At 40.3% G+C, this 12,639-nt stretch overlaps 1 protein-coding gene across 2 annotated transcripts in view; it reads right to left on the minus strand.

Annotated features, from left to right (window-relative positions):
• The window catches only part of me1 (malic enzyme 1, NADP(+)-dependent, cytosolic), a 658,106-nt gene that overhangs the window by 334,583 nt on the left and 310,884 nt on the right, over window positions 1-12,639 (minus strand). For both annotated transcript variants that reach the window (XM_028797856.2, XM_028797857.2), the window contains exon 3: window positions 8,341-8,490. In XM_028797856.2, coding sequence (XP_028653689.2) covers window positions 8,341-8,490 — 150 coding nt within the window. The remainder of the gene's footprint in view (window positions 1-8,340; window positions 8,491-12,639) is intronic.

Here is a 12,639-nt window from a genome sequence, read left to right on the forward strand (position 1 = left end):
CTACCCCTTTTAAACTCTACATGCATAGATCACAAAAAAATGCATTCTAGAAGAAAAATTTAGGAATTTTGTAAATGGCAGTAATTTTTAACAAGATTTTACACTGAAGTTAAAATCTGACTTTAGAGTTCAGGTGCAGTGTCATATAGTATAACAAATCAGTGTATATTTAACTTTAATTTTAAAAATGTCACCTTAATGTAAAGGTATCTCTTTACTTTTTGATATTTTGTTTAACTTCCCAATATACTTCGATTAGCCATGTCACGTGCACAAGCATGGGAGACAGCTTAAGGGCTTTAGTGATGGTAATTACCCGATGGACCAGGAGCTGTCACTGTGTACTAATGCCTTCTCTTCTTCTCCCTCTGCAGAACAGAAGATTGACAGCCACTCCATCTCTGATGTCACTTCAATGTCTGTTCACCTGAACCCTCCCCCTCCTGCCACTTGAACTTATAACCCGAAAATCGGCCATCTTGTTTCAGTTGAATTGATTACTCAACTGAACACTCCGGTCTGAAAAAAATAATCTGAATTTTTCTGTGTTTATCCATCCATTTTCCAACCTGCTGAATCCGAACACAGGGTTCTGCTGGAGCCAATCCCAGCCAACACAGGGCACAAGGCAGGAACCAATCCCGGGCAGGGTGCCAACCCACCGCAGGACACACACAAACACACCCACACACCAAGCACACACTAGGGCCAATTCAGAATCACCAATCCACCTAACCTGCATGTCTTTGGACTGTGGGAGGAAACCAGAGCGCCTGGAGGAAACCCACGCAGACACAGGGAGAACATGCAAACTCTACGCAGGGAGGACCCAGGAAGGTAACCCAGGTCTCCTAAATGCGAGGCAGCAGCGCTACCCACTGCGCCACCATGCCGCCTCTTTGTTTATTGCTCATCTAATTATATGCTGTTACACTCATCTAATTATAGGTTGTGCTTTATTTGTGTTTGTGTCCTCTTTTACAGCCTTCTTCACAAATGGATGGTAATGACAAACATAGTACTGAGGTAAATCATTTGGCAGGACTACGGCATCTGATGTTGTCCTGTTGGACTCATACGAAGTTCATATGAAGTTCCTGCCATTTAGTCTTCACACTCTCCCTCCTGAACTCAAGCTGACAAATCTACCTACTTTTATTTCTGGCCTCTATTTAATATAAAAAAGTCTGACTTTGATCGAAGTGTGTTTGCTTCGTGGGTTTCCTAGAACCACCTGATCATGTTAAAAATATATCGTAATAGCATAACTTTCTCAACAATTTTTATCTAATTAAGAGTAGTTTGCAGCTGGAGGCTACCCCAACAACACTGGACACAAGACAGGAACTGTCAAGGACATCACAGGGCCCACTCACACACACCAACAGGGGACAGTTTTCAACCCGTGGTTAGCATTAAACACTACAGAGGAACACCAGACTGCTCTATGGAAAGCAGACACAGATACAAGTACACAAGAACACACAAACCCCTCATGGACAAATAACATTTGTGGGATTTGAACCCATGGGTTGATCAGTAACACAACTGTGCTAGCTACTATGTCACTGTACTGCCTTTTTGATACTAGTAAGGATAATAAAAATAAGTTACTGAAGTACAGTACATGTGATTTGGGTAATGACTGCTAGGATGTTTTAGTCACAAATGTAATAAAAATGTATATTCTGCAATAAATGTTAAAATCATTTTCACTGACATAATTCCTTCATCTGCAATCTTACATCCATTGAAATAATTGGATCTGTGTATGAGCCATGAATAATTACCATAAAAAATGACAATCCTTTTTCTCTTTCTGTACCATTTAATGGCTTTTAACAGATTCCTATAAATATTTCCATAAGTGTTGGCTGAAAAATGTACAGCATAAAAGTCCAGCTACTCATTATTCGGAAATATTCACAAACCTCTAATTATTAAAATGCCATTATAAAATGATTCTGCAGAAAATATTCTCTCTGACTTGCCAATTGAGAATAATCAACCAAATAATTCATATTCATAATATCTTACATTCTTTGATGTTTTAGGTTTACATATTTCTATATTTTTTAGATGGAAACATGAAGTAATGGAAAAAATAACATACAGTACAAATCCATTATTTTTAATGTGCTTAACTCCTAAAGGTATAGATTGCTAAAAGAAACAACAATAAATCATTAAATAATTCCATTTAAAGCATCTTGCTGCAGTAATGTATACTGGCTAACACAAGACTGGTAATTCAAGGCTTCCAGTAGGATGGGAACTCAGCCCATCCTGCATTATTTAAATGTTGTATTGTTGCTACATTTGGCCAAACACTTTAACCAGCATTGTGTAAAATGATGGATGTGTTCAGGTCCTAAGTGTGGCTGAATGTCTTTTCACTCCAAACATACAGTCCTACTAGTCATTAAAACTGCATCAGCAAACAACAGAAATCAGAAATTGATGTAGTTATTCCGAAAAATGCTCCAACTTAAGCAGAATACAAATTCAAGTTGGGGCCTAAAGTATACTGTACTTTAAATAATGGATGATAATCTGATTATGTGAATGAGGCTGTTAGAAAGCAATGGGGAAATACAGCCTACTGAGGACAAAAATATATATCATAAAATGTTTATATAAAGTACAACCAGCATACCTAGAAACATGTTTATTATATGTAAAGACATATTCTAAAATATGAGTTATTTTAATGTACTCACAATATGAAAAAGTAAATTAAAATGATGAAACATTCACAAACCAATTTTAATAAAATTCAGGTTCATGTCAGAAGCTGGACCCTATCCCATCACTGTCAGGTACACAGCAGGTTTAAATCTCAGAATGTCTAGCCAGTTCATCACAATGCCCACATATACACACATCTTGTAATCAACAAAAATGGAATTACAAAAGGGACGTTAACATCAGTTCCATTGTTACAACAAACTCAACAGAGAGAAATCTATTTTCTATGACAGTTAAAAAAAATTGAAATTGTCAAAGCCATTACTACTCCAGTTTTACACTGTGGTCACTGACTCCATTGCCAGTGGAGCTAACATAATCAACAATTAAGGAATCATGAATGGGAAATTAGTTACAAAAAACTCATTAGAGAATGTATTTTCTAACACAGTTAAACTATTTTAAATTGCCAAACCATTGCTAGTCCAGCTCTACCCTGAGGTCATTGAATCCATCCTTATATCCACCATAAAGGTTTGGTTTGGAGAAATCATAGTCAATGACAAACTCAGACTTCAATGTATCATTTTAGCATTGGAGAGAATTATCTTATTGTTTACTTCATTCTTTTTAAATGCTCTTACAATGCTTGTGCTCTTTGTATGTATTTAATTTAACAACGTAAACAACCACCAAGTCAAATTCTTTGTATGTATAAACATGTTTTACTAATGAACTAATTCCATTCAATCTATGGAAAACATGTTTGTGATATGACAGGAAACCCAGAGTACTGGTAGAAAAAGCCACACAGACATAAGAAAAATGAATAAAATATACGAACAACTACATGGTACAATATTCAAACCTAGGAAGGTGGATCTTTAAGGCCAACTGTGCCAACCTGTATGAAAAATGTTAAGAAAATGATTCCATATTTGTTTTATAAAAAAAAACGAGCACAGCCTCTATCCACCTTAATAAAAGGACAAGTGTCTGTCTGTCTGTGTGTGTCTGTGCGTCTCTGTGTCCATATGGTTGTTAGAGTTAGGAGGACAAATTGAAAAATAAGCAAACATGTAGAAGAAGAGACCAAAAAATGTAGAAGAAGAGTAAAAAATGATAATGAAAATACCAGATAGGGGTCTAAAAATAATATACGTGGTCGTATTAATTTTAATTCTCCTAGGAGAAGGAGAAGAGAATGTCACCTTGAGGCAAAGGAAATGGGTGCTAATTATTATACTAAACCAAACAGACAACCCATGTATCAAATAAAACACATAAGGTCTACATTGTTTACTTGGCACAGCTAATGTATGGATATTTGCAATGTTTATTTAATTATTGTGTGGATTAATCTTGATAATCTATAATAATAATATTGAAATTGGAAGAGAGGATTGTCAGATTCCAAATTATAGATTATATTTTAAGGTCATACCATTTCAAATAAATAATTTATTATGTTTTCTTCCTTAAAAAGCTATTCATTACATCTGATGCAATGTACTTCTTGTACTGTGCATATGTACAATATATAAAAATGTTTCAATACAATCTGCAAATCATGTTTTGAAATATACTGCACCACAAAATATATTATAAGACTAGGATGAAGAGTATAGCATTAGATTTATATATACTGTATTTTATAGACATATATATACAGCATACATATACATATATATATATATAATATATATATATATATATATATATATATTGTGGAATATGGCCGGGAGCTTATCCCGGCCAATACCCCCAAGCCGCCAGATGGAGCCATCCCTGCAACATGGAGGGGCCCCGAATTCCAGCAGGACCTTGGAGTTTTCCTTCACAGCCCTGATGGATACTGTGGGGGCCGCCAAAGGATGCTGCAGGGAGGCTCAAGGACTTGTATTTTCCCTATAACCCAGAAGTATGTCCTAGTCACAGCGACAGAGGAAATGACGTACTTCCGGGCTGAAGAAAAGGAGTTCTATCCGATCCAGAAGTGTTATAAAGTCACATGGACTGAGGGACAGAAACACTTCCTGGTCAAGAAGTATAAAAGGACTGTGGGAGACCCCAGCAGTTGAGCCGAGTTGGGACGAAGGGTGACTGAGCTGCTGGGAGGTGTGGAGGAATTATTGATTGTGATTTATTGAGGATTGTATTGTTTATTAGTATAGTGGTGGTGGAGGTGCTTGTGCACATTATTATTGTAATAAATCCATTATTTTGACTTTTATCTGGTGTCTGGCATCTGATCTGAGGGTTCAAGGGGACGACAGCGCCCCCTATCTGTCACAGTGGTGTAGTCGGCAGGATTCTCTGGCCGTCGGTTTGGCAGAGGACCTGGGAAAAAATGTCTGTGGACAGAATACCCCAAGAAGACAGCGTCACCACACGCAGAAAAACCAAAAAAATCGTCACAACCCCATTTTTCCAAGTCCGTCATGGGGAAGAAAAAGGCAAAACAGAGCAACAACGCCAGCAGAGGTTCCATGTTTGTCATGGCCGACACTCGGGATGAGCTACAGAATGGCTACACAGATCGGGAGTGGCCTCCGGACGAAGAAGACTACAACGAGGTATGTGCTGGGGATATCATAGATAAGATCTTTAAAATAACTCATTTTGTACCATGCACATACCTCGGAGAACATCATCTGAATGCTCTGTGGGAGGCAGGAGAAAATCCCGAAGACAGTGGTACACTCTCATTCAGGCAGATGAGCAAAACGAAGGACTTCCGCATGTCGGGTGCCAGAAAGGGACACGTGACCCAACCCAAAGGACTGGGGGAAGGAGGAGGTCCACGCCCTACTGCTTTCGGCTTCGCCCAAGAAAAAATGGAATTGGACTTTCCAAAGGGGAAGGGGGAGGTGAGTGAAGTACCGCTCACCCCATGAAAAGGTAAGAAGGGCCAGGAAATGACTTATCAGTCCACCGACAAATTAATACAGGTGGATTGCAGTCAGCCAAAGACGGCGACCCGGTCCTCTGAAAAAAAGAGCTCCATTTCCCAGAAGCCTGTGCGCAGACCAACAGAGCATGTGGCAGGAGCGGGCATGCTCATTGGCTCCCAGCTGGAAGGTAAGGCTAGTGATTGCCTGAGCCTACCTCCGGCTGAATTAAATAACATTGTGGACGTGCGGGAGATCGAGAAGTTACTCAAGCCCGTACGTAGCTTTTTCCAGATGCTGTTGGCGATCAAGAAGATCATCGGACAACTGGGAGCGACGGCTGAAGTGCCCTTGAGAAAGGTGGAGGAATACCTGCGGCGATTTGACTGGAAGGCTCCCGTATTAATTGATTTGGCGGTACAGGTGAGTATTACCAGTACCGTACAAGAAAAAGGGACGCAGAGTGACACAGGCCCATGTTTAATAAATAGTGGGTGCCAAGTAGCTGCGAGCCCTACAAAAGATTGTGGTATAATAACTGAGCATCCGTTGGAAGGATCAATTGAGCTGGAGCAGCTGAATAGTGCTGTCTCCTGGAACGAAGCGATCCTAAAGACAGCGGAGTCGGTTATTTACAAGGCAAAAGGGGTACAGACAGTAAAGAGGCTCTCTTATACACACAAAGAGACTCAGACTGTGAACAAACCCCAAATTAAAAAGGAGATCCCAAAAAAGAAACAGGGGTCTCCTGATAGATTAGAGAAGGGAGCTGAAAGCACAGAGGCAGCTGAGGATCCCTCCTCAGTGGGAAAAGGGGTGGAGCCTACCTTTCCAGAGTGTTTCCAGCATCGCAGAGGGAGAATAGCAGGAGGACAGAGGCACTGTTATGAATGCCGCCGGCCAGGCCACATTTGGCAAAACTGTTATAATGTACCCCCTAGGTTCTCCAGGGAATACTTTTCACGGAATTGCCAAGGTGAGACCAGAAACTCCTCCTGGAGGAAGACATCCCTCGCGGGGCTGGATGCTTTGAACCACGGTTCTTCACTGAGGGGGGAGTATTGTGGAATATGGCCAGCAGCTTATCCCAGCCAATACCCCCAAGCCGCCAGATGGAGCCATTCCTGCAACATGGAGGGGCCCTGAATTCCAGCAGGGCATCATGGACCTTTCCAGCAGGGCATCATGGAGTTTTCCTTCACAGCCCTGCTGGATACCGTGGGGGCCGTGTAGTGTTATGGGTCCACAGCTCTTCCAGCAAAGGCCATTTTGTTTTAAATAAATAATCACCGCGCTCGCGGCTTAGCGAGGGGGCGTAGTGGCTGAAGCAAGCCGCTGGGCGATCTGCAGTGTGGGCGTTTCTCACCTAAGTGCACAGGTGAGGGACTGCCCACATCCGTGATCGTTCCTGTGGCTAATGGGCTGCAGCTGCAATGTCCTCTCTGCATATATAGAGAAGCGCGAGCCAGTTAGAAAGAAAAAGAAAAAGAAGTAGAAGTAAAAGGGAAAGAAATGGAGGTTGCAGGAGACGGCAGGAAGTAGCAGGAGGAGAAAGTCCCTCGCGGGAGAGCGAGCGAGTGTAGGCTAGTGGGCAGCTGTACAGGTAACTTGGGTGTATGGCCAACACCCGAGGAGTAGCAGCAGTGGTCACTCTCGCAGAGTATTCTGAAGGGCAAGAGTGACCGGAAGGTGGATGACTCTCCGCGGAAGGCTTGGGGTGTGTATTCCCCAGCGTGTGCGCTCTGGTCGCTGTGGAACCCAAGTCGCTGTCTGGAGGAGCCTACTGGAGCCAGAGGTCAGTGAGGCGAGCCAAACAGCTGAAGCAGGACAGTGTAGAGAAGGTCAGCTGCATTAAGAGCGTCTCGCCTGTTGCAGAACCCGCATGGGAGAAGCAGGTGAGACGCTGATGCTAACAGAGAAGAAGCACCGGGGATTGTCATCTGTTTTTAAAGACTGCTTCCTGTTGACGTTTTAACCTTGTGTTAAAGGATTGTTGTTTTTGTGTATTTTAAACCTCCACTTCACAACTGTTTTAAGGATTATTTATTTAAATATTTATTGAATGCACTACTGCACTTTATTAGAACACGGATTGTTTTGATTGTCTTTTAATAAAAGCACTTTGCACTTTTAAACTATCCCCTTGCTCATTGTTATTGCCTCACTGTCTAGCTCATCGGTGACATTACCGACGGTGTTGGGTTCCAGGGCTCCTAACAGCCGATGGGAGCGTGAAGCAGAACCCGCATCGCCACAGGCCGCCAGAGGATGCTGCAGGAAGGCTCAAGGACTTGTATGTTCCCTATAACCCGGAAGTACGTCCTAGTCACAGCGACAGAGGAAATGACATACTTCCAGGCTGAAGAAAAGGAGTTTCACCCAACCTAGAAGTGTTATAAAGTCATATGGACTGAGGGACAGAAACACTTCCGGGTCAAGAAGTATAAAAGGACTGTGGGAAACCCCATCAGTTGAGCCGAGTTGGGAGGAAGGGTGACTGAGCTGCTGGGAGGTGTGGAGGAATTATTGATTGTGATTTATTGAGGATTGTATTGTTTATTAGTATAGTGGTGGTTGAGGTGCTTGTGCACATTATTATTGTAATAAATCCATTATTTGGACTTTTATCTGGTGTCTGGCGTCTGATCTGAGGGTTCAAGGGGACAACAGCGCCCCCTATCTGTCACAATATATATACACAGCAAAAGGCTTTTGAATGTTACATAATAAAGCTTGATGACTTTAGCAAGGACATGCTTACCTTGGTCTTCTAAATACCAAGCCGTAGTGTTGACAAGCCAGTCCTACAATTGGAGTGTACACAATGGGCATGAATCGCTCAATATCAGAGGTAAGGATCCTGTAGAACAGCTTCTCATTTCGATCCTGAAGAGCCATCAAGTATATGTATCTATAAAATAATAATGTTTAAAGATTTGTAAATTTCCTTGACATGTAGGTTGTAGAAATAGGATCACTGCAGTCTACCAAAGAACGCATTTATTAAAAATTTAGGGTTATTTACTTTTGGAAAAATCATACAAATATAGGTTGAGTATCTATAACCTTAAATGTCTGGAACCAGAAGTAGTTCAGATTTCGAATATTTTCGGACTGTGAAATATTTGCATATGCGTAATGACATATCTTGGGGACACCGTTGATCAAGTATGGAACTGCAGTCAAATCAGCTAAATGACGACTCACTCACACACATTATAATTCATATCACCTGGCTGTTATTATAATGTGCATTGACATGGCACACCTCTAGAGTAATGATTAAGATGTACAGACTTTATTTTAGTTCCCTTTTAAGAGGGTCAATGTTCTGTATTTGCACTGAAGAACTTTTTTGTTTTTTCACCACTTTGTATCGCCTACTTGCTGTCACTGTTCAGAGAACTGGCCGACAGGTCAGAAATATCTCTGCCAACCTTCATTCCATCATGCCTGCAGCGCTGGAAGTCATTAACATTTTTGTATAATATAGATTGTACATACATAAAACATGTAAACATAAAAATGCAATTTGCAGCAGTTTTTGTTCTCCTAACATAATTAGAGCAATTCCTGAATTCATATTGTAATAAGGGCACCTAATGAGAATGAAGCTGCTTTTGTTAATTATAAGTAGTGACATTCTATTAACACACTAGTCATCTGAATTTTTAAAAGTGCTATGCAGCATATTTGGACTCAGATGTTATTGTGTCACTTCACTGGTGACAAAGTTCATTGACTGTATTTCGTTTATTAGTGGGGCTGGATGCTACACAGGGTAGCCTCCATACCCATTTCCACCTCCCATCCACCCCTTCATCGTTGATTGTTGATTGTTTCTCTGTGGCACTAGATGCTTTCTGGGAGCTCCTCTTCCCCACCACCAGATTGTCACTCATGTGTAGTTGCTTGTGACACACAAAGCTACACGAGACACAACCACAACATTAGAAAGAATAAATGTGTTTTGAATCTGTACCTATCATTCACATTTTGGCATAAGTATATTTTCAGGGTCAAATCCAAGTAAAGTTTTATAAAGTGACCCCTAGTGTGATGCCATGTTGCCACTCAAAAGGTTCTGCAATTTTGGATTAGGAATACTCAATCTCTATATCTTGGTGAAAGTAGAAGAATCTTATTTTAAGAATACTAGATCTCTACCACATTATTAGGTATTCTTATTCAAATGCAACTAGGTATAGGTAAAAATGACCAGTGAATCACTGGAAGAAAGAAAAGCACTGGAAATGTATTTCAGCACAGGGAGATGAATTTCAATATCCTTAAACAAGTATTTTTTTAAACAGAGGTTGTTAGGTTTTTCATTTTCTTCATTTGTTTGATGTGCAACACAATGAAGTAAGGAATGCATAGATGTAAAAAAAAAATATTGCACCCAGCAGCAATATCAACCCAATAAAATGCATAACTTAGGTTCAGAGGTTCAACTGCTGTTTTAGGATAGTAAATCACATGTAACAGTATAATCTGTGAACCCTTTTGTCCTTACAATCAGATGGAAGCCAACTACATTATAAATATAGAGGCACATCATAACACAATCCAAATAAATTCCTAAAAAATTCCAATAAAATTGCTATCTATCAGTCTAGATATTCCTGCAAAGCTATCTTCTTGACTCTGGGGCATCATCAAATCACAGTCAAAACCATATGATACAGACGCAGAACTGTTCAGGCAGTAGTCATTGCTCCCAGGAGTGGCCATCCTGCCAAAGTCTCTTCAGGAAGAAAGCTGAGCTTTTTTCATGAAGTCACAATTAACCCTAGGGATTTGCAAGTCTCTGTCATCCTGGTTTACGCCAATGTTAGTAACCCCACCATGCTGTGCAAAAAATGTCAGAACAGCAAGTAGGTAACCACTAATAAAAATATCTTCATGAGCTCCACCTAAAATAAATTACTAATAAATGGCAAGGAAAAGAAGCCAAAATGAGATTACATACAAGGTTGCTGGGCCCAGTTTCTGTGACAAGGTGAGAAACTCAGCAGATTGGGATATTTTGTTACCCTAAATTGAGAGGAGCTAGTTGAGATGGTTTGGCTATATGATGAACATGCACACTTGACACCTCTCACAGCAGGTTAACCAGGTAGGACTGCTGGAAGGAGACTCAGGGAATACTCAGAATATACTGGAGAGATTATACTGCTTGGTTGGCCTGAGTGGACCTGTTAATATCCCTCGAAGTACACGGAGGCCACTGTGAGACGACCAGCTCTGTGTGTTGCCACTGTCACCTCCACCAGTGCAAGTAGAAGGAAACAGTCTGAGTAAGTGATTGAATTACTTCAAATCTTATCCAGCAGCCATACCATATACACTTCAGAACAGGTAATCCACCTGAAGCTAAGCATGTCTGGACCCATCTACAACTTGGATGGGAGGCCATCTAGAAAAAGCTTAGGTTGCAGCTCGAAGAGATGTTGGAGAAGCCATCAGGAGGTGCTTACTCTGTTGTCTGTTTTTGGATCACACTGTCCCAGTGCAGCGATGGCACAGTTCTGTAAAAAATGTTGCCGTCCTGAGATCATTAAAGAACACCTGGGCATACTTTGTAAAGAGTTGGGTGTATCCCGATGTCCTGGATAAATTGCTCTCCATGGTCTATCCCCCCAATCATCCCCTGCCTCTGATTGGCTAACTGTCCCTCACCCCTTAATTACGTAATAGCTAATGTGTGGTGAGTGTACTGGTGCAAACTGACTGCCATCGCATCAGCCAGATAGATGCTGCAAATTGGTGATGGCTGAAGTGGCTCCCCACTCACTATGCAAAGTGCTTTGACTAGCAAGATAAGCACTATATAAATGTAAATAATGATTTTTTATTATTATTATTATAAACCACAAACAAAAAGTAAGCATATAGATTTTTTATTTTCTTTTTAGAAGAACTTCAGAAGTGGGCATTTTTATACAAATATTCTGTTTTCACAACAACACCAAAATAGTGTTTAAAGATTTGATGAGGAAGTCATATAATAATAAAAAGTTGTCAAACCAGCTTAATGCAATTCAGTGTCAGGGCCCAGCAGCACTGGGTGGAAGGTAGGAACCAGCCTGAATAACAGACCAGTCCATTGCAGAACCCTCTCTTTAATACATACATACACACACACACACACACACACATCTTAATGGCCAGTTTAGGGACAACCTAAGGAGTGCCTGAAGAAAAGGCCACATAGACAGTCATAGTTTCTTACTGTTAACTGTGCCACCAAACTTTAACAGGGTAGAAGTCAGTTTCTGGTAATACTTTCAACATTTTAAATACAGAAAATTGCTGATATATATAGCAGATGGCTGCTATCATGAAATACTCTAAATGAAAAAATGTTAACTAATTTTGTCACTGAATAGTGTATTTCAAGAAGCGTAATGCAAATAATTATTTGCACTCAGGTCTGTCCTTTGAGAAAACAAGAAAGCTATGCGATGCCTGCATGTCAAGGTATGATTGTGGATTGGCTGGGTTTCCTCCACTTATTTTTCTGACGTGTGAAGATGATAAAAGAATAAGTCCTGCCATTTACTCACCACAACCAAATGTGTTCATTTACAAATTGGTTAGTAATGCATACATGCTGAAATAAATTATTTGTTACACAATTTTGAAAATATATGGCTTTGCAACAGACATATGAGTCCAGAGAGCCAAGTAGATTATTAAAATGAAGAGTTACTGTGAAAATAATCTCTCAACAGGAGCCATCAAATTAGGAGTCCAAAAAAAGAATGTTTTTTTTTTTTTTGCCTGGATTTATTCAGGGAAAAATGTCTCCCGATGGAATGGTTTCTTTAAATAAAAAAAATAAATAAATAATGTTTCCAGCTGTAAAAATGGATGGTGACAACTTGGCAAACATGCACAAGTCTCTCACCATTACATATGAATTCCAACCTCCTTGCATTTTACTGTTAAAAAACTTTCTTCTTTTCAATTGTTCATTTAAGCACTGCATGCAATTATGCAAAAATAAAGAGAAAAAGAAGAAAAGAGTCAATTTTAACCAATGCTAACTGATTTG

Source organism: Erpetoichthys calabaricus, chromosome 3 (genome assembly GCF_900747795.2).
Source record: "Erpetoichthys calabaricus chromosome 3, fErpCal1.3, whole genome shotgun sequence".
Taxonomy (NCBI): Eukaryota; Metazoa; Chordata; class Cladistia; order Polypteriformes; family Polypteridae; genus Erpetoichthys; species Erpetoichthys calabaricus.